The sequence below is a fragment of the Typha latifolia genome, chromosome 9 (assembly GCF_019914945.1).
Source record: "Typha latifolia isolate L0001 chromosome 9, TyphaL0001v2, whole genome shotgun sequence".
Classification (NCBI taxonomy): domain Eukaryota; kingdom Viridiplantae; phylum Streptophyta; class Magnoliopsida; order Poales; family Typhaceae; genus Typha; species Typha latifolia.
In genome coordinates, this window is record NC_133094.1 from 3,716,473 (window position 1) to 3,743,531 (window position 27,059).

At 35.9% G+C, this 27,059-nt stretch overlaps 4 protein-coding genes across 10 annotated transcripts; 1 reads left to right on the forward strand and 3 right to left on the reverse strand.

Moving 5' to 3' along the window:
* Positions 1-1,450: 1,450 nt before the first annotated feature.
* On the reverse strand, positions 1,451-3,111 carry LOC140794640 (cyclin-D3-2-like). Its single transcript, XM_073146748.1, has 3 exons — positions 2,287-3,111; positions 2,091-2,200; positions 1,451-2,013 (listed from the first exon to the last, which is right to left on the reverse strand). Exons 1-3 carry the CDS (start codon positions 2,966-2,968, stop codon positions 1,729-1,731), a joined length of 1,077 nt encoding a protein of 358 aa, XP_073002849.1. The 5' UTR covers positions 2,969-3,111; the 3' UTR covers positions 1,451-1,728.
* A 3,272-nt stretch (positions 3,112-6,383) lies between these two features.
* Positions 6,384-9,805, reverse strand: LOC140794673 (protein DCL homolog, chloroplastic). Of its 2 annotated transcripts, none has more exons than XM_073146799.1 (3): positions 8,928-9,805; positions 7,641-7,758; positions 6,384-6,810 (listed from the first exon to the last, which is right to left on the reverse strand). In XM_073146799.1, exons 1-3 carry the CDS (start codon positions 9,236-9,238, stop codon positions 6,646-6,648), a joined length of 594 nt encoding a protein of 197 aa, XP_073002900.1. In that variant the 5' UTR covers positions 9,239-9,805; the 3' UTR covers positions 6,384-6,645. The 2 variants fall into 2 exon arrangements, with proteins under 2 accessions (XP_073002900.1, XP_073002901.1); XM_073146800.1 differs by having other exon boundaries at positions 7,641-7,755; positions 8,928-9,795.
* A 5,699-nt stretch (positions 9,806-15,504) lies between these two features.
* On the forward strand, positions 15,505-26,513 carry LOC140795159 (putative F-box/LRR-repeat protein 8). 6 transcript variants are annotated; one of them, XM_073147580.1, is made up of 7 exons: positions 15,505-17,420; positions 19,229-19,324; positions 20,186-20,395; positions 20,971-21,112; positions 23,272-24,372; positions 24,473-24,604; positions 25,875-26,513. In XM_073147580.1, exon 1 carries the CDS (start codon positions 15,847-15,849, stop codon positions 17,362-17,364), a length of 1,518 nt encoding a protein of 505 aa, XP_073003681.1. In that variant the 5' UTR covers positions 15,505-15,846; the 3' UTR covers positions 17,365-17,420; positions 19,229-19,324; positions 20,186-20,395; positions 20,971-21,112; positions 23,272-24,372; positions 24,473-24,604; positions 25,875-26,513. The 6 variants fall into 6 exon arrangements, with proteins under 6 accessions (XP_073003681.1, XP_073003677.1, XP_073003679.1 ...); XM_073147576.1 differs by having other exon boundaries at positions 23,272-24,604; XM_073147578.1 differs by having other exon boundaries at positions 23,272-24,604; positions 26,150-26,513.
* On the reverse strand, positions 23,566-26,292 carry LOC140795160 (16 kDa phloem protein 1-like). Its single transcript, XM_073147582.1, has 7 exons — positions 26,158-26,292; positions 25,934-26,038; positions 25,419-25,545; positions 24,460-24,531; positions 24,316-24,361; positions 24,000-24,213; positions 23,566-23,893 (listed from the first exon to the last, which is right to left on the reverse strand). Exons 1-7 carry the CDS (start codon positions 26,231-26,233, stop codon positions 23,856-23,858), a joined length of 678 nt encoding a protein of 225 aa, XP_073003683.1. The 5' UTR covers positions 26,234-26,292; the 3' UTR covers positions 23,566-23,855.
* Positions 26,514-27,059: the final 546 nt, after the last annotated feature.

The following is a 27,059-nucleotide window of genomic DNA, read 5'->3' on the forward strand; positions in this document are numbered from 1 at the left end:
ACTTTTGGGTGAGTGCTTGGAATTCGGATGGGCATACTTCCTCTCTTATTATTGATTCCAATTTGTCTTCTTCTCATTTTGATAGGACTTTGTATGCATGCGTTTGCTGTGTATGCTTCCTTCATGGGAGCAAAGCCTCTGCTATGAATTGCTTCTGTCAAGGAAATAAGACTTCAACTTGTTGATGATGTTAAAATGCTTGACTTCTTAACTCTCCTTGTTTTGAATAAGGAAATAAAAGGTTTCGGTTTTGGTTTCGATTCGAGTTTTGATCTGTTTTAATTTTAGTTTCATTGTATCGATTTCAAACTTTTTCTTTTTAAAAAAAAAAAATAGTCTTCTTTGTCTTATTTTTAAGTGCATCACATAAAATCTAACAACATTTAAGCAATGAGTTTAAAGCATGCATCAGAAAAGGAATTTATTATATTATGGTAACTTCAGTTGAATGCTAGTTTAATTTAGGGGAGAGTTTCGATATGATAGGACCGAAACATGAAACAAAACTTTTTCGGAAGAAATTTCAAACCCTACTAGCTATGATTGCAGGTAACATGTACATTGCTCTGCATTTGCTAATGTAAGTAACTATAAAGTAAAATTAACTTCCAAATCATTCACCACCAACACCAAATCTTGAGCTTTAAATCCCTACAGCTCTGTTCTTCTCACTGCCCTGCAGCTTTGCTTCTCCATTTCTGAAGACCTGGCCTACCACACTCTCCCCAACAAAAAGCCATTTCCTATCTCTATGCTATTGTAAGAGTAAAAGATGTTTGGTTTAGTGGATCCCTCTCCCTTCCACGCTATGTCTTGGTTAGTGCCAAAGAAAAAGAAAGCCAAAACAGAGCCTGTACTCAAAGGACACAGGACGCTCCTCTCCTCTCCTCTCCTTTCCCACCCTTTATTTCCTGTCCCACATAAAGAAAAGGGCACTTTCGTTTTAGCCTTAAGCCATGCCATTAGAGGTGGCTCATGCCTTGGTACAAGTAATGACAAGCACATGATTCATATAAGACTTTAAAAGGTGGAGGAAAGCAGAGCATTGCAAGAAGAGGACTTAAAGGCATTTGGATTATTAAACTAAGTACAGGTGATTTGAAAGTCTTTATGGAGGGGGGAGTAGTTACACATTTATACACTTTGTACTTTGACTCCCAGCCTACATTAGTCCAAGCAGAGGCTTCCAAAAAAAAAAGAAAAACAGAGAGAATTGAATAATATTCAATGGTAGTTGTAGACATGCCATTTCAAATTTAATGCGTTCCTCTTCACAGTGCAAAGAGAGGATTTCCTATGTCTACAACTACCATTGGAGAAGCTTAGGACAATGAAACAGTTGGATTTATTAAAAGATATGCTCATCTCCTCCATTAAGTAAGTTACAAGTTACACTACTGACAGACATTTTTAAAGATGGTATGCAATGTGCAAAGAGAGAGAGAGAGTATTCATGGGAAGAGAAGTGCAGCAGTGCATTAATGATCTGAGATATGACAAGAGCTTAAGAGCCACAGACACAGTTGGAGATTACAGAGTTCTCACTTGTAAGAAATAGTGATGGGAAAAGAGAACTTCCAGCTACCTGTGCTGCTCCTTTTCCCACCACCCTGCTCCTCTCTCTCTCTCTCTCTCTCTCTCTCTCTCTCTCTCTCTCTCTCTCTCTCTACTTTTGAGGACATAGAAATAAGAGAGTAATTAAAACATGGAAATCTAGACTACAAAGTACTATAATCCCCACCCTTCTCTAGTCTCTTCATCTCCAAAGATTTCACTATCCACCCAGTGTGGCCTCTTGAATGGCCCATGATGCTCTGGGCCCCATGAATCACCAGAGCTCAACGAGCTCTCATAGCTGAAGCATGAACCAATTACCCCATCAGGACTAGGAGGTGGAGTGCAGTGAAGAGAAGAAAAAGAAAGCCAATGCTTGCGCTTGCTAAGAACTACAACACCAGCACCAGTACTCCCCATGCATTCCTCAGTAAGCAGAGAGCATTCTGCCACTTTCTCCTGTAAGATTTCTCCACCAGTTAATAAGGAGATATAACTATAACCAATCAAAAAGATCACGAGAGTAAAATCCCGACCTTGGAAACGTTCAGGAGGGAGATGAGGTCGTGGGTCTCGTCGCACTCCGACGTGTGGAGGAGCACCGCCGCCGCCCAAACCGATGCCGGGTACTTGACCCATCTCGGATCTATTGCAAATCAATAAAAAATAAGACATGGGCTCCCTTAAAAATTGCAACTTTAAGGTGTTGGGATTATGTGGAGCAAGACCCACCAGATAAAACACTCGTTAGGATCGCTTCACAGCTTTGAAGCCGGGCTCTAATGGCGGCCACGGTGTGGTCACTCCTCCCATTCTTCGAAGAGAGCGATGGAAGGAGGATTTGGACGAATGAGAGAGGCGTGACGGGAGTCATTCTCCAATCAAGCGACGAGAGCACGAGGAGCTCCATTCTCCTCACAGTCTTTTCGTCGAACATGTAGCCGGCGAACTCTTCATGGAGCTGGAGCTCGACGAGGAGGGGCACGTGGGTCTCCTCGACCTTGGCGGAGAGGGAGAGGCAAGCGACGGCCGCGAGCCGCCGCGCCCACGGCTTGTCCACGTGGACCCACCGCTCGCCGCTGCAGCGCCGGAGGAAGAAGCGGTCGAGGTAGTTGACGGCGAGAAGAGCCGTGAGAGCCGAGAAGGCGTGGCGCAACGCGGCTCGAAGGATCCATTCGACGGACTCCTCCCGCGCAGAGCTGAGATATGGGTCGGAATCGTCGAACACTTGAGGGAGGTCAGGGTGGGTGTCGCTCTCCTTTGCTACCAGAGAAGAGCATAGCTCGAGAAGGGTCTCCTCTCCATTAATGGGCTCACTTGGAAGTACTATTTGCTCTTGCTCTGGGTCTTGGTCAAGCTCAAGGTGCTCTTCATGGCAGAGGAGAGGGTCGAGGAGGGAGGAGGAGAAGGGCATGGTCTTCTTTGAACAAGAAGAAGAAGAAGAAGAAGTGGTGGGCTTTTTGTCATGATACGTAGGGATTTGATTGTAGTACGAACAGTAGAAGATGAGAGAGCTCAGAGTGGAAAGAGGGAGACAACCACCCTCCTCTGCCTCTGCTCAGTATTTTATATTGCTTGTCCCTCTTCTTCCTTTATAGATTTTTTTCATTTCCCACCCTACCTTATTATATATTTATTATGACATAAGAAAATTTATAAAAGAATACTACATGTTTTGCTTTTATTGCCATAAAAGGTATTTACAATTAATTTAAGTCTTAAATTTAAACAGAACTCTAGAATATTACATTATTTTCAAAATAAGTAAAATAAAATATTTAAAATACCTATCAAAAAGCTGTCTAAGAGGTGAGTGAGGTTATATTAATTTAATTCATCTATAGAGTAATTGCTGCTAAATTTAATGCACACATCGGATAATAAATACCCATAAAATAGTGTTCTTTTAATAAATTTTCAGATGATTAACATCCTATCTTTCCATTATTCTTTCTAATTCAGCCAATATATGTATTGTTTTACATCTGAACCATTATTATATTTGTTGTTAGATTTTCAGAAGAAGACAAAATAAATATATTAATATAGGGTGCGAAGTGAAAAGTCCCCTCTTTTATTGCTACAACTTTTACTGTGCTCGGAGAGTGTGGCACAGTGACAGAGGGTTGAAATGAGAGAAAAAGTATGGAATTTAATTGGATGGGCGTCGCCACGCCACAACTGTCCATATCTTTTATTTTTCCACTATATCTTTCTTACTATTATAAATATATATATATATATATATATATATATATTATATATCTTAACTTTTTAGTAAATACTTTTTTATGTTGGGTTTCTAAAAGAAACATTGGAAATATATGTAATTTTCTAATTCCTATGGTTAGAATAAGAATATGTGCAAAATTGCAACCTTATGTTCCTTCCTCACCCACTGGTATAATATAGACCTCGTTCTGGAGTGTAAAAACGAATGGAATTGTAGCAATCACATTTTATTTATTTTGTGATTTATACTTAGTTTTAAAGTTTTTGCACTCAGACTCTTTTCTTTTTTAATTTTTATTTAATACTATCCGTTAATTCAGACGATACCTATAAACGAATATTTTGTTATAATATATAAAATAATTAATAAATACTTAAATTATTTCTGTATTCTTTCATAGAGGGGAAGAGATGAGAAAAAGAAATAACGAGGGTATGTTAATAATTTTGTCGATGTCAGTTAGTTAAAATAAAGTGTTAAATTAGAATTATAAAGAAAAATAAAAAGTAAGATTATAAAAGTCTTAAAAATAAATAAAATGTGAATCACAAAATATATAAAATATAGGATATGATTTATAAAATTCTAAAATAAAAGTTCTTAGAGGTACATAGTTGGCATTTGTACAAAATAACTAAACTGGTTTTTCTATTTTGTAATACCACCCATTTATTATCTCACTTAATCATAGATAGTAAATAAGAAATTCGGACATATAGGTAATGTGTTATTAGATTTAATTATTCTAATAAATAAAGAAAACTGGTTTAAACAACATCACTGAGAACAACCAACTCTAACCTCAAACAATATTATGAAAAAAATATTTGATGGTTGGTGATCGGTGGTTTGGTAGCTTAGTTCGATTCGGTTGATGGCTCGACAATACGGTTAGCTTAAAAAAATAGCTTGACAACATCACGAATGATTCAAAAATATATATATATATATACATAAAAAAAATAAGGTATCAAGCCAAAAGCTGATGCCTTATTTTCAATTTCACTTTTAATTTTTTAAAAAAATATTCTAATTATAAATTTCAACTAAACTGATGCGGCTAAAATTCAACTCAAAAAATACTCTTACAAATACTGGCAAAGGTTTCCGCTTGCATTAGAGATGTCTTGACATCCAGACTAAGGCTTATAGAAAAATAAAAAGAGAATATTTAATAGATGAATGGTCACAAGATCACCCCTAAATCATTGTTAAATTTACATGGGAAGTCATAATAATAAAAATCTATGAAATATGTGATCCAAATGGAGTGACCAGGAAATGTGCCCATTATGGCATAGATATCAGTAGCACTTCCAGATATCCTCTCAATTTATTAGAAGCATTTTCCAAAGCTCCTTAATTTTCTAACATCTCCTACCTCTTACGCAATGGTATCAACTGGCAGAGGAGACTCAATCCATTCCAAAGCCCCTTAGATTCTGCCAATCTTATAATAATCAAGCACGAAAAACTATGAGCACTAGCGAACTTTAAGTTGCTTACCCACAAAGATCTCTCTCATTCCCCAGAATAAATTTCATCAAACACCAATTAGACTTGTGCATAGATACACCAGAAGCTAACAGTATCAACAAATAGATATATTTTAACTACTCTAAATTTCTTTGTAAAGGTGTGTGTGTGTGTGTGGTAATATGGACACTCGCCCATGCATCACTGAGTTTAAAGGCACCAATGATGAAAATTAAAAAAATAAAGAACACAATGCAAGTTCCAATATCTCTTTCTTTTGCCTTCCCGTCCCTCTCACTGTTACTTTTCTCTTTCTTTTTTACTGACTACAAAAAGGAAAAGAGGGATGGAGTGAGACAATTAAAGATGAACAAATAATCTATGTTTGCTTGTTGTGTTATAGCTAGCTAACCTTTCTTTTCTCTCTAGGCTTCTCTAGGACAATATAAAATAACACCATATCTGTTGTCAATGAAGAAAGAAAAGAAATATGGAAAGTTGAAGGATATGGCAAGAATGAATTGAACGAGAAAAAAAGATTGGAGGGAAAAAAAAAACTCTTTGAGGTGTTCAACCTGCCAGGGTACCTCCAATTCCTAGATAGAAACTTTCCTTGTCAAACACTCTAATAAGTTCCTCCTGATTTGGTGCTCCCAATTTAGTTGTTTAAGTGATGCAAGTGGAGATATGAATACTGGATAACTACTTATATTCTACTTCGGTACTTAAGGAGAACATTTTGGTTTGAGGACTAAAGGTATATGAACTTGTCAACTACTTATATGGAACCTTAATGAGTTATAACAATTAAATGATAAATAGCTAATTAGAATTACATATTATATAACTTTATGAAGAAGACCAAATGATGATTTCTCTCGAGAACAATGGACCTAATACTCAAAGTTACCCTGTTCCAGAGTACTTGAAGTTGGATAATTAATGTTATATAGCTCCTGATGCCATTATGCTTGCCATAACAATGCAAGTTATGTATCATACGCCAGATATGCTTTGTATGAAGTTGAACAATTGAGAAATGATAGGCTGTGATGTCAATAGCAGTTAAAATAAAATGGATTACTTTGTCATGCATAGGACATGTTATAATGCACAAAAATTTCAAGGTAAAAAAGGGAAACAACATTTGATGGATTGTACAGGATGGTACAACTTACAAGCAATACATAGTATTGAGAGTCTCTTAAGCATCCCTGCCACCTAGGTCATACATTGAGAAGCAAAGTCCCAGGTGCTTATGAAAATTTTGGATGATCATAAGACCATAAAATTTTCTCAGCCATTTCAATAACCTAAGAGAAGCTTCAGATGATTGTTAGCAGCAGAGAGAGTGTTTCAACTTTCAAACTTTCAACAAACCTTCAGCTTCGTTTGAAATGTTCTCGGATAAACCGTTCTGCATAAGATGGATACTTATCTCGGATGTATGCTCGAAGACACTTCTGATATGAAAAATCTATCCAGCCACCATCAGTTCGTACAACAAAGAGGCATCTTGACTTCCTGAACTGTGGATGTCTATCGACCTACAACACACAAATAGAAAGTTTATGCATCATAACTAGTCATCAAGATTTTGTATAATTGTGAATGATAGGATTGACTATCCAACTGCAAACAGGGATTCACAATAATATAGTTCCTACTGAAGATAGAATAGAACTCTAAGAAGAAAAAGAAGGAAAAGATGAATGAATCAACAAGTAGGCTTCCAGGTATGTAGCCAAATTGAAGACAGCTTTTACCGTGTAAAGCATAAACAAATATAATGCGGCAGTAAAAGGTGAAATGAAAAGACGGATAATCCATAGCCTTCTTCCAGGCATAGTAGGATGCCATTAAAATTCATTGTGTTAAAACTTAAAAATGTTGCATTTCTGATGTAGACATTCCTAGAGACAATTAAGGGACTAAAATGAACTTAGTGCTTGTTGGCTGCATAGATATCAATGAAGCTTTCAAAGAGGTTGGTATTGCAATATATATCTCTCTGAAAACTGACAAAATGCTGCAAGTGTTTTTTTAGCCCACAAAGAGGTCGGTATTGCAATATGATGCTATATTACATTGTCTGCATTGCAGCTCAGTTATATGGAACTGAGTCAATCTTCTCTAAGATTCATTAGTGAACATGTTTGATTGTACCATTAAATCTGGTATTGATGTTTGCAGCAGAATCTACATTTAGCCATAAATCAAGAACCAGTGAAAATGTAGAAAAGAGAATATAATGTATTAGCATTGCATCACAACATTCCATTTTGGTTGAGGGAGCATGTAACTTGCATATGATTATACAACCAAATTCCAGATTGAAGAGAAAGAAAGTGCAAAGTTGTGAACAAAGGTAGCTTACCATTACAGAGTCAAGGCCACAACCAATCTTATCTTCTGAATGTGGATGATATGCAAGAAGTTTTGCTACGACGGCTTTCTCGTCCTCCTCACTTAGACGTTCCCCATCCATGTATCTGCTGGAGAATATCCTCTATTAATGTGTTTGGAATAATTTCTGGTAGTTCAACTAAAATTGCGTAATTTGCAAAATGCTAAGCAAAAGTCTTAAGCAAGAAGGATTTCTAATAGGGCAGCCTATTCTGATGTCCACCTTAGTTTTCTATTAATCTATATACTATTGGCCATCTCCATGGTACATATAAAATTTGTTAATAGTGCATGTTTTACATATCTCACTCACCAACTAGCTGGAGAATTATAGAAAACCCATTTTCAACTTGAAAGTATAATCATAGTCAACAACCTAAAAGGATCCAGTACCCTCCACTTTCCCCTTTTCCTTTTATTTTATGTATTATTTATGGTGATACGTTTCAAGTACTCACATCGTAATATGACTATAATACATTTGGTAGTATATTAAAATATGTTTGTAGTGACAATATTTTGATATAGGATGTCCATTTGTGATGCTATTTGTGATAATATTTATATATTGGGTAAATTATGGTGAATTAAATAAATAAAAGCCAAAAATTATAAAATTAATGAAGAGATGATATAACAATTGTAAAATAAAATTACAATTTATATTTAATTTAAACCTATTTCCTATCTTTCTCAAAAAAAACCCTATTATATTAACTAGGAAAAGACAAAGATCAATTTGATCATTTTTATCCTTTATCCTAACTATCACAACCAAACATCATTTTTATCATATAATTTTATCCAACACTTATCCTTCTTTTCCTGACCAAACAACCAAAAAGAAGTTGAAACAAAAACTTTCTTTTATCCTGGGATAAGTACTCATTTTATCCCCATCCCAGTCTTCTATCAACCACGAATCCAGCTTCAACTTGTGCTCCATTAGATTGATTCGAACAAAGGCAATGCAAAATTTCACCCTTCATTATATATAAATTTCTAACATTGCACATTTAGCAGTTGATCTCTATCAGCTAATTCAAACATTTCAAGTTACCAAATCCACAAGCACAGAAAAGTGAAATTATTATCAAAAAAAGAAACGCTCAAATTATCTGCTGTACCCTTGCAGAGATGAACACTTGGTATCTCTTGTAGCTATCACTCATGGCATTTCAAATTCGGTAATAGAAAAGTATCAAGTTAAACATAAGGAAAAAAGATAAATTTTGGATAAAATCGAGCTCAAAAATACCTGTTCGAGTGGAGAATCTCTTTGGTCAGCGTAGTGATCGGCTCAATATCGTTCAAAATCTCTTTCTCTTTATCCTTCCACCGCTTGTACTCGGGCTCTTCCCCCCACACCTTCGACAGCGGCGGCGGCGCCGGCCCTTTGGCGCCGGCGGCAGCGTTCCCGGTCGCCGGTGGGGCGAGGGGCTCCGGCGAGGGGGATTCGTCGGAGGTGGAGAGGCCAGAGAAATGACGCCACGAGGGCGCACGTGCGTAGCGCGCACGCGCGCGGAGCAGTGGGATGCCTCGTAGGAGGAGAGCGGCGGCGAACGCCATAGCGAATTAGGAAAAATAATATGAAGTGAGAAGAAGCGGAGAGATGAGTAGGGAAGTAGACGCCTTTTTTTTATTGGGTTGGGGAAACGATATGAAAGATAATTCCATAGCAAATATAGTATTGAGAAATTTACAAATAACAAACTAATCCTAGCTTTTTATTTAGGGTTAAATATATTTTATTCTTTCTACTTATGAATAAAAATAAAATTGTTAAATTTAATTATATATCATGACTATTTTAATAATTTCGTAATATTATATTTAAATTTATATATCTTGTCTAACCAACACGATAGAGGCATTTTAGTTATTTATATATTATTTAGTTAAGTTTAACGAAAAATTAACTGTTTAATTTTAGTTATATGAACTAATTTAAGATTTTTTAAAATACAAAGGATAAAGTGATTTTGGACATAATTATAAGAGTTAAAATAAATTTAACTCTTTTATTTATGAGATTTTTTCATGTATACCCTCCTAAAATTTATTATTGACGTGTATATCCCTCCAAAGTAGATATTTAAACAATTCCTGAAAATTCTTGGTTTAGCATGAATACCCATAAAAGTTAATTGATAGTTAAATTTTGATCTACTTAATAGTAAAGAGATAAAATAACCTTACTTTGTTTTGTATATATTACTCTTAAATTAAAGGCATCTTTGTCTTTTTATATATTAAATGTTTCGATTTTAAAATATAGTTATTAAAATGTAACCGGAAGGATATCCATCCAAAAATAATAGATTTTGAAGGATATGTATACAAATACAAAATTTAGAAGGGTAAAAAAAATCTTTTATTATTTATAAATAGAGACTTATATTTGCAAAGAAGGGAGAAAATATTTTACTCCTTGTCATTAAATCAAATTTCCAAAGTGTACCTCTCAATTTTATTTATGTCAATTAACTCTTAATATCTTATATAAGCTAAGTGCGAACTGTTAGTTTTTTTTAACTAAAACTAACCGCGAAGGTAATTTTCTGTTAAAAATGTTATTTTTTTTACCATTTTATCATTTATCATATACCTTTTTAGTATGTTTGTAATGTCTAAGATGCAAAACTAAGAAATGTTTCGATGAAATAAGCATAAGATAAAAGGGATTATATGTAGTTTTAAACTAAAAATTCCAGTCTTAAGCCCATCATCATACTCATTACCGCACCCCGTGCGGAAAGACGTATAAATCTTGCATCATTATGTACTAATATAGCTATAACACTACCTCGTTACCGCACCCTGTGCGGAAAATCATAAGCCCTCGACTCGGAACGACGCATAAATCTTGCACCATTAGGTACTAATATAGCTATAACACTACCTCACAATAATTATTTTTAAGATTAGCAAATATTCGACCTTCATACTTGGCAGGAAACACGCCTGCTCAAACTCAGCGTATAGTTTATCTAGATTAACAATCTCAGCCGTATACCAATATATATAAGTAATATATATACACTCTGCTTCTAACCCTAGCTGAGTGAGTACAATAGTACTACTGAGATGGGATCCAACTACTTAGTGATATGTGTACGTGGTGCAATGTCCAATACATATAGCATGATCATCATAGATAAGACGCATATAATATGTAAAACATGTATTCAATCCTCATGAAATGATAATGCGTAATTGCTAATAAATAACACATGAACATGGATATAATGATATTTTTACAGTATCAAAATGCTAGCATCATCACATCATGTTTATACTATCTTTAGATTATAGATGAGTCACTTACCTGAAATCGCTCATAGTTATTTGCTTCCATCTACGTCAGAGATAACCGTACAGATGTGGATTTAATATGATAAATATAATTAGATCATTAATTAATTATATTAGGGAACTTTCATCATGGGCTTGGGTATGTTTAATTATTTGTCTAGTCAAAATAACTATTATTCACAATTTTTATAGTTCATAACCTCTAATATTATAAATAAATAAATTACCATTTCCTAAAAATTAAATTTATATGACTCAATCCAATAAAGTCAACTTTAACCAAATAACTAAGAAAATTTAAAAACTAAAACGAGCTAATTGGGCTGGCCCATAGCCCAAATAAAGGGATGGGTTGTGGGCTACCAACAACATGCCACTACCAGCTCTCGGATGGGCCCAACCTTAGTTTGCTTGTTGTCTAAGCACAAAAGGAGGGGGTTTAGCCCAGCCTCCTTTACTTTCTTCCCATTTTATTTAATGGAGTCATTGAGGGGAAAAAAGAAACCTCCATTAATGGAGATGTCAATCCACCCAAGGCTATGTGAATGTGGCCTAACAATCTCACAATAAGATAGAGGATGGAAAAGGGAGTTATACTAGCAGCCCAGGAAGCGTGGACGCTAGTGGCAGTAGTCGGAGCCAAGACGTGAGACCTACGGAAAAAGTCCACCCGGCTTAGCCTAAATTGAAGGTTGAGCCGGCCAGTGGAAGGTACCGTTGGCAATGTGACATCTAGAGGAAACTTATCGAGTCAGAGCTAGGTCAAATGATGATTGCCGGCCAACGAATTTGGTTGGACAAAGATCAAATTAAAAAAAAATGATATAGCATTTTATATTACATAAAAATAAAATTAAATGCAAGGAGGCCAAGCTTACTAACCAGAGAAGAGGATAGAGTGGTCGGAGGGTAACCAGAGAAGAAGATAGAGTGGTCGGAGGGAGGAAAGTTTCTTTCCAATAGAGATGAAGAAAAGGAGAGATGAAAAATAAAGAGGAAAAGAGAATTCGCTCGACTATGAGAGAGGAGAATGAGGGAAAGAGATAGGAAGGGATTTATAAAAAGATTTAGGAATTAAGCAAAGGCTTGATCCAAAATCTCTTCAAAGATTTTAGATAAAATTAAAATAGAGGCATGCTGGTTGGGGATATAGGTGGCACTAGACATGATCAAATGGCCCAGCCCGCCTATGCCCGGCCCGGACCCGGTTTAGGCTCGGCCCGGCTTGAGCCCGAACTACCCATGGGCGGCACGGGCCAGCCCTTTGCCCGCCCGACCCGGCCCGAAAGCCCGCCCGTTTAGCCCGCAACTAAGCCCGCCCGTCTACTACAGTGCTTTGCCCGTTTTGCTACAGTAATTTACCATTGCTACAGTAAAAAATATTTTAGTATTATACCATTTTGCATTATTTTAAGCAGACTTTTAAAAAATTTTAATTTTTTTTAATTTTTTTTAAATAGAGGAATTTAAATATTTAAAAAAAAACTAATAGTTAAAAAAATTCTAAAAATAGCTGAAATATGGGTTGGGTCGAGTGATTTGTGGGTTGGGCTGGCCCGGCCCGATCTCTTACGGGCCAACGGGCGTTAACGGGCTAGACTATTCTAGCCCGGCCCGAACCCGGCCCGGCCCGAGTGATTAATGGGTCGAGCCGTGAACAAAGACTTAAGCTTGCTTGGCCCGAAAAGCCCGGCCCGAACCCGGCCCGGCCCGCCCGGTTATCATGTCTAGGTGGCACTACAGTGCACGTGCCAATCCAAGCATGTGTCTTTATTTTTCGAGGTGTTACGACTTAGAAGAGTGAGATAGTTATTAATATAGATCATATATAAAATGCTCTTTAAAATGGACAAAATGTTTTAAACTTTACTACCGTAACTTGGTATATTTTAGCAGATAAGAGACTATATTTTTAAATAATAAAAATAAGATATTTTATTTATAATATAACAAATGTAGCATATTTTATCTATATAATAAAACACATGTATAATATGTATATTTCCATAAGCTGTGGCCTACTTTTAGGCATAAGAGAGATTATACTGATATAAACTATTCTAGTTTAGCAAAGAAATAAAATAATATTTATAATGAACGGATAAGGAGAAGAAAGAGGAGAGAGAGAAGAGTAAAGAGAGATATAGTGATTAAAGTAATGTCTTTTTAAAAATAAAATAGTAATTAGTTAATATAAATATTAGATGGAAAAAAATAGTAATTACTATATTAGTATAAGTCTAAATAATTATTTATTTGCTATACTAATATAAAATGATTTATACCCGTATTCTTATTCCAATTGATGGGTTTTTACTCAATAATTGCTTAAAATGAGTACATGCAAAGGTGCATATTGAGATGGAAAAATAGTTTGGAGATATTTATACTCCTACATTTTTATCTTTTATTATTATGATTCATACACTATCATATTGATTCTTATCATTCTATTCCTGCATTTAACTTAATATCTTAAATATATATTATCTTTATATTATATTATATAAATGAGTTAAATTAGGTATAGCTGTGAAGTGATCTAGATACCCTTGAATAATTTTTAAATATTAAGGTAAAAGGAAAAAGAGAATCGTATTTTATGATCAAATTAAATGTCTTTTAATTTTTTTTATTCTTAAAATAATAGAATATTATCTATTTCCCTCATAGTTGATAGGTAAAATTATCTCAGAACAATTTAAAATGTTAAAAGTAAAATATAATAGAAATTTATACGATTAAATGTATAATGATAAAGCAAAACATATAATATTTTTAATAAAATTAGAAAAATAGAGATAGTAAGGTGAGTTTTTGGCCAAATATACATGTTTTTATTTTATTTATCAAAATAATTTATACCCCAAATTTAATACTAAAAATTATCTATTTTACTATAGTCATAAATAAAACACTAAACTGTCAAGTGTTTTACGTAGCCAAAAGTAAAATATATCGGACAACGTTTGTTTTATTTATATGATTAGTATTTTTGTTGAAAGAACAAATGATGAATAATTTAGCGTTGAGTAGAAAAAGATACACACAAAACATAAAAAAAAGTTAAGTGTTTTATTGTTAAAAATACTAAACGAGAAAGATATAAATTAAAAAGAAAGAAAATATTTATAATATTAAAACTCTGTACTACATTATCTCTTTTAAAAAAAAAAATCGTAGCTCCTTAAAATTTTACTTCTAAATTTTATTTTCAATTTTTCTAAGAAAACACTTTTAACTCCTTGGTCTGTTTTAATATAAACATTAATATGATCAATGTTTTACTTTTGTCCGAATAAAACCTTAAACTTATAGCATTTTATATAGAGTTACAGGGCCACGTACCCATTTTAGTAATTAAATTTGAGATTGAATCTATTTAAAATTTAAAAGAGAGTTAGTTTGAATAAACCTCAAACGAGGTAGACACGTTCATTCCCAAACGAGGAAGTCGTTTGGCCTAAATTTGACTCCATCGAGAATAAAACTCATCTCACAAAGACTTCCTCAAAATCTATCCCATGCTTTGACGCCATGATCAAAGACTAAGAAACCTCTTTCTCCCACTCCTACATGGAAACTAGCCAAATTTCAAATAAGTTTTAGCCACTAGAGAGAATAAAAAGTCTTCTCTTCTCCCCTTTCCTCTGGATAGAATCTAGCCAATCTGCTCTAAAAGAACTCTTTAGGCATCTCTCAGGATATCAAAAGTATTTTTGCCTTCTCTTTTAATCTAAGTAACAAATTTGCATTTCTAACATAGAATAGAATAAAATTAAAATAAAATTGAAGACTAATCTCATACGCCTTCCTCTCTATGACCATAATAATAAAAAGTCTAATACCATCAACAAATGGCGACCTGAAAGCAACAAAAGGCAGCTACACGGCAGAGCTTTTATTTTTATTTTTATTTTTGTGAAGTTGATTTTTATTAAGAGCAAAAGGTGGTGATTCTTTATTATGGCAACAAATTTAATGATAATTATAAAAAAATTTAAGTTTTATTTTTTAATTTTGTTTTAGAACTGAACGGTAATACAATAAGGAGTTGCCATGGATAAGAAAGAAGTCTCTTAAATTAGTATCCTATTTTAGTTAATAAGATACTTAGTTTGATTTTCTTAGGTATGCGGTACAACCACCCTCGCAGTTCTTATATAGGAAAAAAAAAAAACGCTATGAATTTAAATTATAAATAAAAAAAATTATAATAAAATGCTCGTCTAGAGATATATCACCGCATGACGAGAAATATTATGCCGATGTTTTATTTACATCGGCCTGTTTCTTAGGAGGATTAACCGAGATGCCTAACCTATGTGTCGATAATTAGCTAATAAAGCTTATTAAAAAGGAAATTTCCGAGCATGTTTGTGATAATGAAGTAAAACTAGATTGCCCCAAAAATGACCAATAACGTAACCACTGGATTTATAATAAGCTTTTGACCGAACCTCGTTATTTTGACTCCCGTGTTTATAAATAACGCGTCATTTCACGCCACTCTCATGAGTGCTGTCGACACAACTTTCGCTTTTACTTTATTTGGTTTTTAATTTTTCTTTCGTTCTTTTACCTCTTTGCCATTATGCTCATCTGATCTAAAATTATTTCAGAATCATTTACTTTTTTTTTTTGTTGCCCCTTTCTGGGTTGCTTTCAGAATTAGACTTATTTCAGAAAAGTAATGGATGCGTCGTGAATCGTGATCGCTTAAAAATAATTGTTCGGATTAGTTTCCTATCTCTAAGTTAGAAAGGAACAACAACCAGGCGGCGTACTGAATCGCTCCTCCTCCGCCACCGCATCGGACGTGACGTCATCTCCCGCGGTCCGGTCTCTCTCCTCCCCCCACAATGGGCCAGACCCCTTCCTCGCGTCTTCCCTCCTCGACTTCCTCTGGCGGGGACGCCGCCGGCGTTGACTACACCGCCGCCCTCCCCGATGACATCCTCGCCGTCGTCTTCTCCTCCCTCCCCCACTCAGACCGCAACAGCTGCTCCCTCGTCTGCCGCCGCTGGCTCGCCGTCGACTCCAGCTCCCGCCGCCGCCTCTCCCTCCACGCGCGCGCCACCCTCCTCGCAGCCGCCCCCTCCCTCTTCCACCGCTTCCCTGCCGTCTCCACACTCTCGCTCACCTCCCACCGCCGGACCTCCGCCGACAGCATCGGCGACGACGCCCTGGCCGCTGTTGCCCTTGGGTGTCCTAATCTCACCCGCGTCAAGCTCCGCGGGCTGCACTCGATAACCGCATCCGGCATGGCCGCGCTCGGCGCCGCGTGCCCTAAAATCCGCAAGCTCTCCGTTTCCTCCTGCGCCTTCGGATCCAAGGGCGTCTCCGCAATCATTAACGGCTATGCGAATCTCGAGGAGCTCTCCATCAAGCGCCTCCGTGGCCTCTCCGAACCCATCACCATCTCCACCTCCTCTTCTCTCCGATCCATCTGTCTCAAAGAGCTCTACAACGGTCAATGCTTCGCCCCTCTCTTGACTTCTTCTTCGAATCTAAGAGTCCTTAAGCTCTTTCGATGCTCCGGCGACTGGGACCCGCTATTGGAAGAAATCGCCGTAAAAATCTCCGGGATTATCGAGATCCACCTCGAGAAGCTCCAAGTCAGCGACCGTGGACTCGCCGCGCTCGCCTCGTGCTCCTATCTCGAAGTCCTCCGCCTCATCAAGACCCCGGAATGCACCGACGCCGGCCTCACTGCTCTCGCCGGCAGCTGCCGTTTGCTCCGCAAGATCCATATCGACGGGTGGAAGACGAACCGCATTGGCGATCTTGGCCTAATTGCGATCGCAAACAAATGTCTTAACCTTCAAGAATTGGTACTCATCGGAGTCAATCCTACCGCTGTGAGCTTAAAATTGATCGCGACCAATTGCAGCAACCTGGAAAGGCTTGCTCTTTGTGGTAGTGAGACATTTGGGGATGCGGAGATTTCTTGCATTGCCTCAAAGTGCTCGGCCTTGAGGAAGCTGTGTATCAAGGGGTGCCCTGTCTCGGATCACGGGATGGAGTCCCTCGCCATTGGGTGCCCGAAGCTTGTTAAAGTAAAGGTGAAGAAGTGCCGTGGGGTGACCACAGAGTTTGCCGAGTGGCTTAGAGCAAGCAGAGGGTCAGTCATCGTCAATTTTGACACTATTAGAGGGAATGAGGTACAGGACTTGAGTGTGAGTGAGAGTGGGATTCTTGAAAATGGCGGAGATGAGGCGGTGTCGGTCGACCATGATAGGGTTGTTGAGCTTCCATCCGGTAGCAATGGTCGGTCATCGCTGTGGAAGGCTCGGATGAGTGTTGTGGTTGGGAGGCACTTCATTGCTTCTGCTTTCAGGGGTTGGTCACTGGGAAGTATCTGTCCTCGTAACACTTGAAATTGAAACTGAAGTATCTCCCTTTCTACAGTTTCATTATTTTCTTTTTCTTACCTGTAAGTTATTTTGTATCCATTTTAATTAACTTGTTCATGTCTCTCAGATTGTTGTTGTTGTTGCTGCTGCTGCTGAGCTGTTGAATGCTGTAATTTTTAAATTGTAGTGGAATTGATGCTCACTTTGCTGATGATGACAGTTCTCTTTTGTTGTATCTAAGTTTAACCTTGTCCTTGAATTAGTTTTCCAGTCTTGCTCTAGTGTGGTTATTATTGCTATGTGAACAGGGTCTATTTAAAGGTCCAAGCATGTTTGCCATGAAATATTTTAGTTTAATTCCAGACTGCAATAGATGTGTAGAAGTTGCTTCTTACAAGATGGGCATTCATTATTTGATAGATCATATTCTTTGTAATTTTACATATGCCGCCGGGTAATAAATGCATAGAAGTTGCTCCACTTTATGTTCACTTATTTGAGGAAATTGTCTTCGCATATGAAGAATTATTCAGTATTTTGATCAACTATATTTCAGTTACTTATCTGCTGAGCACTAGAAATGTGGAATTGAGTAGTGAAGCTTGATGGTATTTCTTAGCAGTGGTAATTGTTGTCAGAATCTTATGTTTCACAGTATGCATATCCGGCATTCCAGATCAAATCCTTTTATGGGAATGGAAAGATAAATAAGATCTGTATCACTACTATTGGTAATTGTTGGATCACAAAATTCAACTTAATCATGTTATCTAAAATCTACATATACACTGTACATTGACAAAACATAAGCTTTATAGACTATTAGAGGTAAATATCTTTTCAAGTACTTGTTAAATGTTTATCTTCTTTTACAGCCGAGTATCTGTACACATAATTTGAGTGGAAAAGAATTTACATGGGCGTATTCATACTTGATAACTTATTCTTTCCGATAGACATATACAGCTCCCTTCCCTTTGATAGAAAAAGGAACGGTTGAGGGCAAACTTTGTCTAAGGAAGCTCCCATGTAGTTGATCGCCTGCTCGAAACTCCTTTTTCTTTTCCTTCTCCATGCAATTGCCCTGCTTTGATTCAGAGTAATAAGAGAAGGGGGGATAATTAGCTCTCTTAGATTAAGCTGTTATGTTAGATTTACTTGATTAAGTAAATACCTATGAGTTATTATGCTTTTATTTAATGTTTCTATGGAATATTTCCTTATCAGTAAGCTTTTACCTGGATACCAAGGAGACTTCTTTGTCATTATTTTGCATTATTCATTTCTTTGATCTTATAAAGAAGTTGGAAAGAAATCCCAACTCTACAGCCTCATCTGCAATCCTACCCACTTTGGTGCACTTCAGCGTTTTTCGACTTGCAGCTGGCATTGACATCCTGTGATGTTGTTGATCAGAAATTCAATGTCTAAGTTCCTCCATTTCGGAGTCAACTGTGACAAGAACAACTAATAGTACTCTAATAATTTTCGTTAGAATATTAATGCTGAAGATGATTGTAAGAAGATCAGGATTGCGGCTGCACATTTAAGACTCTTGACCACCATTATCAGGATCATTTAACTTGGAAGAAGATGAAAGGATCCAGTATTCCAGTTTATTGTTTCATACCTAATAGGAAGATTCAAAGATACTACTTGATTCAGTACAGGCAGATTATGTGCTTCAACAATATCTGATTTAGTTGCAGGCTTACGGGAACATAATGAATGACATAATAAGCAACTGTTCGGTGCAATTACTATGATCTTGTGGCTCTACTTAGACAATTTTGATTTTAGACCCATGAGCATAAACACTTGTTGCTTCTTGATATATATCTAATGGGTTCACTTTTTTCCCCTTTCCTTTCCTTTCCTTCCATTGCAGGAGTTCATGATGTTGTGGGCTGGACAAGGAGTTATCCTTCTCCTTTACCATTTGTTTTGCTAGGTCTATTTATCCACGGAGAAGTCCAAAAACCAGGTATATACTACCATAGTCGTGTACAATGGTTTCAAAAACTCTAGTGTTTAGGTATTTCAAATGAGGCACCAATGTGATTTGAACTTGGGAGCTCAACGTATACCAAATCACATCTTTCAGCTGAGTTAAATTCCTTTGGCTATCTAGTAATTTGTTAGAGTACCGAGATTGAAATATTGGACATTTACTTGCAAGGAAGAAAAAATGATTAGACATAATATTCTCATTGCTATCAATGGAATATTAAAATTGAAACATATTTCTCTGCAGAAATGATTCAAGCATTTGCATATTGAACAGAGTTGTCAATCAAGAATTACTATTTTGAACCTATGCTTTTGATTAAAATTTTTTGAAGCAAAGCTTTAATTGTTTTTGGATACAACAATTATCACACTGATTTTCTTTGCATTGTTACTCCATTACTTGCTCTCTGTTGTCAAATTATTTGCACCATATCATTTTGTCATGAAAAAGAGAATCAATGAGAAAACAAAGGATATTGCAGCAGGAAGAAAAAACAGCATTGCAAATTCCATTCAAGAGCTTGAGTTTACAAGTGACCCATATGCAGTACATAGGATTGAAAAAAAAAAACAAAAGACACCCAACATTATTCACTTGTATCATATGCATTACTATACAGCATTCAGAAAATCTGGCTAAAGCAATTCTATTCAGAAAACAACTCCTTGACTTCTTCAAGTGCTTTTGATCATGGCCATAGCTGTGAACCTGCACAGAAAATTTCAAACAAAAAATCCTACCATGTTCAGCAGTTTCTCTTAAAATGTATGCTAGAACGTGAGGTTGTTGATTTAATCTTACCTGGGGGATAAGAAGGCTGTCCATGCATTGCAGGGGGTGTGTTTGGTTGTAGTGGTAGCTTGGAAATGGGATTGGTTAAGATGGATACATTTATTGAGGACATGCAGTATTAGCATAAACTCCAAAAAAAGATTCTTTAGAGGGATATCGAGGCTGATGCTGTACTGGTGCAGGAGGTGATTACATATAAAGGAGCACCTGTTGCTGCATGTTCGTGTTGCTTGATTCACATAAAGAATCACGGTTAGCTTTCTTATATCTCAAAGGGTTTTTTACATGTATACTGCACAAAGTTCCTTACTTGCGTGTACACCCTTTTAAATTTCATATTTGCATATTATATGCCTTCAAAAACCAACATATTTTACATGGATACCATTCAAGTTACTTTTGACAATTATAAGTTAAAATATTAACACTGTAACAGATGGATATGCATATACACTTATACAGTATTTCCATATATAGTATATACACAAATACCTCTAATTAAATTGAGTATATGCAAATAAGAATAACAGTATTTCCGTCTTTTTACGATTAATTGATGAAACTTTAACAGTCAATAGGATTGAGGGGTACCCATGCATAAAATAAAGGTTTAAGGGGGTATCCATGTAATACTAAGTGTTTTAAGGGACGTACATGCAAAAACCCTCTCAAAACTCCTGATCGAATGAAGGATGAAATGTATTGAACCTAGACTTGCTGTTGTATTCTGGAAGTGCATGATCAGTTCCACTTCTCCAGCATACCTGCAGAGCACTCATCATGTTACATGCAGATTAGCTAAACTAGTTGATTAAATTTTGGTTCAGGTTTGGTCTCTTACTTTTGACCAGTTGTCTGGAGTGGCCACGAGGAATCATCTTATCCCTGCACCAGAACCTTGTACAGTTGAGCGCAGAAATGAAGACAATTTCAAGATTATATAAGGCCGACCAACAAGCATGACGACAGGTAAATTCAAAGAGGGTATCATTTCACATCATGTGACTGTATCATAAGAGCTCGTAGATTAACATAAATGAAGTAAAAGATATTAGATAAGCAAACCTGCCACTGCCAATCAACGTATCACTCTTTAAGTGATGATAGTTCCGGACTATAGGCATTTCTGAATGGCCCTTCTATGAGAGTAACTTGGAATTTATCTTGGAAGGTGGCGTTCGTGCCTCCATCTGGGCATCATCATCTCAAGAAGATGAGAATCCTAACAAGTCCTAAAGAATTGATTTTTATTGATAGAAGTTGCAGAGATTAACTCAATTTTAGATCATACCATTGCATGTTTGACTGCGAAACTGGGAGTTTGCTGACTGAATGGAGATGTAGGAACTGTCTTGAGAACAGCTCAGTGTCCTTCAAATTGCAGCAACCTACCACTGCAATTTTAGCCATGAAGAGCCAATTGTGACGCCCCATCGAAACCAAAATGCTGAAAAAGCTTAAGTCCGTGACACAATGCATCTTTAGAACCCTAATATATAGTAAACAAGGAGAGGCTATCTTTCAGATTTTAATTTGTGTAGTAACAAAACTGAGATCTCTAGAATTTGGCCCTAGACACCTCTAAAGTCTAAACATTGACATGAAACTAAGAGATCGAGAGGATGGATAGGTTTTAACTTTGGTGAGAAAGTGATCACAAGCTGAATTGAGGTGAAAGATGAGGCAGAGGATATATCTGTTTAATCTGAATCTAAAATAGATTAACATGACCATTTCTGATATATTTATGTGCAAATTAATTTGTTCAAATTTTAAGTGGAAGAGCTAGGCAAATGCACAATATTTGACTATATCCTACTACTTGATCTAGTAATTGGTAATTCTTATATCTCTTATTGGCCATTTGTTTGATGGTTTAAACTTTTAAAAGCTTTGATAATTATGTAACAGTTGACCCACTAGCGATCCTTTTCTGCAAACAAAGGTCACAAGGACTTGAAACAAATTTTATCATTTGATGTGGGCTTTATTATGTTATTATGTTGTTTGTATACCCTCTCTATGATTGCATTAATTGACTAATGCTTTAAAAGAGTCTTTGCAAGTAAATAAGTAATTAAATGCCACAGCAAGTGAGCTAACCAACAGATTTGTAATTCTTTCATGGGTCTATAAACTAAAATATTACAGCTTGCACAAAATTTAGTTTCATACTTAGAACTATTATGCATTATTATATGTATAGATTTACACTCTCAGGTGAATCGTAATATGTGCATACTGGCTAAAATAGATGCTGTAACTGGGTTGAATTCGGTGGATATGTCACAAAACTAGATCTATATCCATTTAATATTGATGTATTCAGAGCGGATGTTAATCACATATCTAATCTTAATATTCATAATTCCATATTGGATCACGTCTGACTTGAGTAGAATTCTAATTAGTCCTTAATTTATTTAGATATTCGGTTATCTTTTGTTTAGTTTGATTTCAAAAAATTTACTTGATCCCAGACACAACTATAATCCATGCCATACTGCCGCAGATAAGTATTTGTTGTTGAACTTTTAGTATATATGGTTTCAGAACCCTCATAGATATCTTTCTACTCTAGTGTCTAAGGTTTGATTCAAATTTGGATTCACCTGATTCTGATTTATTACAACTATATATGATTCATTTACTAAATGGATCACCTAGATTCATATCTGCTTTATTTGTCTTTGAGCGGACAATCTGTTGGATAATTCAGACTTTTGCAAATGGGGACAAGTAGTGTTGATTGACACTTTAAGATTACAATTAGGAATTTAGGATATATAATATTATGTAAAAAAATAATGTTCTTATTATCAAAATATTTTGTCTATGGGAGTTGGATCAATAGAACATGAGAGCTTAGTAACTCTACTTGCCCTTTAGATCTGGATTCTTAACAAAGTATCCGACCTAACAGTCTGATCAACTTAAAAGTTATTTTGGAATTTGGATTATTTTGTGTCTTATGGCCTTATGGGTCTAGTTTGAAGATGAAAAAGACACATATCATAACTAGAGGTATTTGTAATAGCAAGTGAATAGCTATTTGGTTTGCAAGATACATATATATGTAATGTGTGGTTAGTACGAGATATAAATATTTGATTTTTTTTTCTTGCCAGGAAGAAAAATCACTGGGGGTTTGACAGTCTTAAATTTTTCCATACCACACTGACTTAATTTACCCAGCGGATCCCGCAGAGCCAGTAGCCTAGCTAGAAGTTTTTTCATGACATTTCTTCTCAAAATTTACTTATGTTGATCAATGGAGTATGAAAATAAGCATTTTCCCTCTAAAGGTAATTTTTCAAACATTTGCATATGGATCATACAATGTTCCTCCAAGAGTTAGCCCTTAATTCAACAAATCAGTTTTATATGGCATACAGACCTCCAGCTTTTGATAGAAATATATATAGAGAAGCACTGCATTTATTTGGATACAGTAATTTGTACATTGCTTTCTCTTACAGAGAGTACATAATTGTGCTTATTCATGTATCAAATATTTGCACCACCATCATTTTGGAAGAACAAGCAACATTCTTACAAACTTCAACCATGAAAGAAAAAGATTCAAAGTATTCATCACTGGTCTCACATGAAAGTTAAAATGAAAAAATTGCACATCATCCAAAGATCTGGCACAAGTAAATATATAAGACAAATAGCTCTTCCTTCTCGACTTTCTTACCTTGATTCGATATTACTTCCCAATGTTGTGAATGATAGCTGTGGTAAGACCTAGTAAGTTTCAAAGGTGCAATCATACAATGTTAAATATTTACTCATATAGATAAAGAAAGTAAATTATGAAAAGCAATCTAATTTTTGTTGATTTAGGCCTTACTGTGAGAGGCTAGGGCTGGAAAAATATACTGCATGTTCGGCTCCTGTTGGTATGTTGGATATAGGATTGGTTGCGATAGATATGTTTGCTGAGGAGGATATGTAGTATTACTACAAAGTCCAGGGAAAGTTACTGTAGGAGAATTATATGGTGTTGGTGGAGAATTGTACATGAATGGCATAGTTGGATTGTACCCTGTTTCATATCCTTGCAGCTTTGATTTGTTCATGTACATAACAGTGTAATGGTTAGTTTTGCTTCTTTCACAAAATCAACAAAAGATTAAATATGAAGACATGTTGAAGTCGAGACTTACTAATGCATTTGAGAAGTGCATGATCAACTTCACTTCCCCAGCAAACCTGCATTGCATGTATGTATCATGAACTTTTTGCATGAAAATATTGTAACTAGTTCGATTAAGTTTTGTCTTGCGGTACATTACATATTGGGCACTTACATTTGATCTCTAGTTTGGATCGTCCATGAAGAATCATCGTATCCTTGCGAGAGGACCTTCTGCAGTTGGACCCTAAGACAAGTTCAAGATCAGTGAAAGGAAGGCTGATCTGCAAACACGCAGAAGACAAGGAGGGAGCTAAAAGGTATGAAATGAAACTTATAACTCCAGATTTTGAAAAAAAAAAAGAAGGTTATGGCAAGTTGGCAACATCTTCACAGATCAAAAAAATCTTTTGCAATTAACAATTACACCATGATATATATCAAGCCTTTAAAGTGTTACTTGGTGTTATGATAAGGGTTGCCATCATGGATTAGATTATAACAGTTAAACTCAAGGAAATAGTCTCTCCTGTTGGATTTAAGGCTTCTTGTATGATTCAATACTCTCTTAAATTTCCTAATAAATAAAAAGAGGATCTACTTAGACATAAATAGGAAAACTTACTTTCGAAAGACTAAGAACTCATTTGGTTCATGCATAAGGTTTTTTAAGAATAATTGTATGCATATATTTTAAATGTAAATTTGCTATATCAATAATTTTACTCACATTTTATTGTTTGATTGTAAAACGTAATGATTATTTTGAATAAGCTTATGTAAGAATTTTTGTTTGGTTACTAACTGTGAATAAGTATGTTAATTGTTATAAAAATCTTGTTTAAATGTGCACCTCGTAATCTGTGATAATATTTTGTGCATAGCTTGTCATGTAACTTATTTTATACAAGTTTTAATTAAAATGTCTTAGTAAGTGTTTAGTTGCAAAATGTATTTAAAAGAGTCATAATTCATGAACAAATATTCTTTATGTACAAACCAAATGCCACCTAAATAAAATTTTGTGAAACACATATAAAGTGAAAGTATCATAAAAGATGCACTCAAATATGTAGTACTAGAATAAAAAAAGATTCTATATTGCAAGAACGGAGAATAATTACAAGAGCGAACCTGCCACTGCCAATTAATGTATCAGTCCTGAAGGGATTGCTGTTCCAGACAGAGATGTTCATATCCATGAGCCCTTCAAAGAGAGGTAGCTGAAATTTCTCTTGGAACATGGCACTCATTCCTCCATCTGAACAAACCATTTCAAGCATATGAGAACTTGTGTCTAGAAGGGGGATAAGAATGCTTTATCCCTCTACTCCTAGAGTTATTCCAAACCGCTTACATTTTGAGAAGAATAGGCTATGGATAAAGAAATAGATACTTCTATTATCTCCTAGTTAATTCATTGATAAAAGTTAAAGGAGAATGCATGTCTGGATCCTTTATTACGTCCTTTGTGACTATGATTTATTACATGACAGGGCTGCACCAACCATTTCAAGCCTATATAGTGTATATATATAGATGTAAAGATTTTGATTGCATATATTGATTTGGTTGCACTCCTGCATTTAGGTGGATTCAAAAATTGGCTGGAAAAAAACAAATGAATTCAAGGATATAGAAGAACATACCAGTGCATGTCCGAGTGCAAAACTCTGAGTTACCATATTGAATGGAAACATAGGGATCCTGCCGTGTGAACAGCTGTGTGTCCTTCAAATTGCAGTAACCTACCACTGCAAAGCAATATGGATGAACACCCAAATGCATATTTCATCTTTTAACCTCTCATAGCTAATGGAATGAGGAATTAAAAGGGAGAAGCTAATCTTCTTTTGGTTTTGTAGTAGCATACCTGTGACCTCAAGAACTCGCCCTTGGATCCCTGGAAACGGTGACGAGAAGCTAAGGAATGAAGAAGGTGGATACATGGTTTCAATTTACCAAGAAAGATTGAATACTAGTAGATGCAAAAGATGAGGTGGAGAAGGTATGTATTTATGTTGCCCCGCAGACATCTTTTGCAGGTTTCAAGTTGTTGAGTGCAAGACTTGGGCCAGTACACAGATGTTGATTCTTTCATGCAGCTTAATCTAGTGTTACATATTTTATAATCTAATGTTAATCATGTACAAATTAGATTTGATGGTTTTTGAGGCTTGATTGTTATGTGGCAGTTGACCCATCAATATTATCTGGTCTTTAAAGCAATGTCCATCCAATTGATATTTGCTCATTGCACAGAATTATACGACATATATTTAGATTATTGCATTTAATAGTATTGGGCTTTTCTTGGTTGACTAATTGCCAAGTAGATAACTTTCGTGCAAGAGATGATGTACCATTACATCCACCTCTAGGGGTATTAAAATAAACGAGCTATTCGACCCCACCTAAGCTCTAGGGTGGTCAAAATAAACGAGCGGCTCAAGCTCGACTCGACCTCAACTTAGCTAAAGCTCAAACTCAGTTCTGCGCTGGATTTGAATTTCGAGCTGACCTGAGCTAGAGTCAGCTTGCTCAGGCTCGGCTCAAATATAATTTTTATTAATATATATATATAATATAAATTAACCATCAACAAGTCATCGTCTTCACCGTTCTCTTCTTCTCTAATCAAGCTCGAGCTCGACGTGAACTTGATATGGCTCATCTCGAGCTTGACTCAAGTTGAGTTGAGCTGAGCCTAAATATCTTTGGAGGGCTTAAAATTAATTTCAAACCGAGCCTAAGCTAGAGCCGACTCGATTAGGC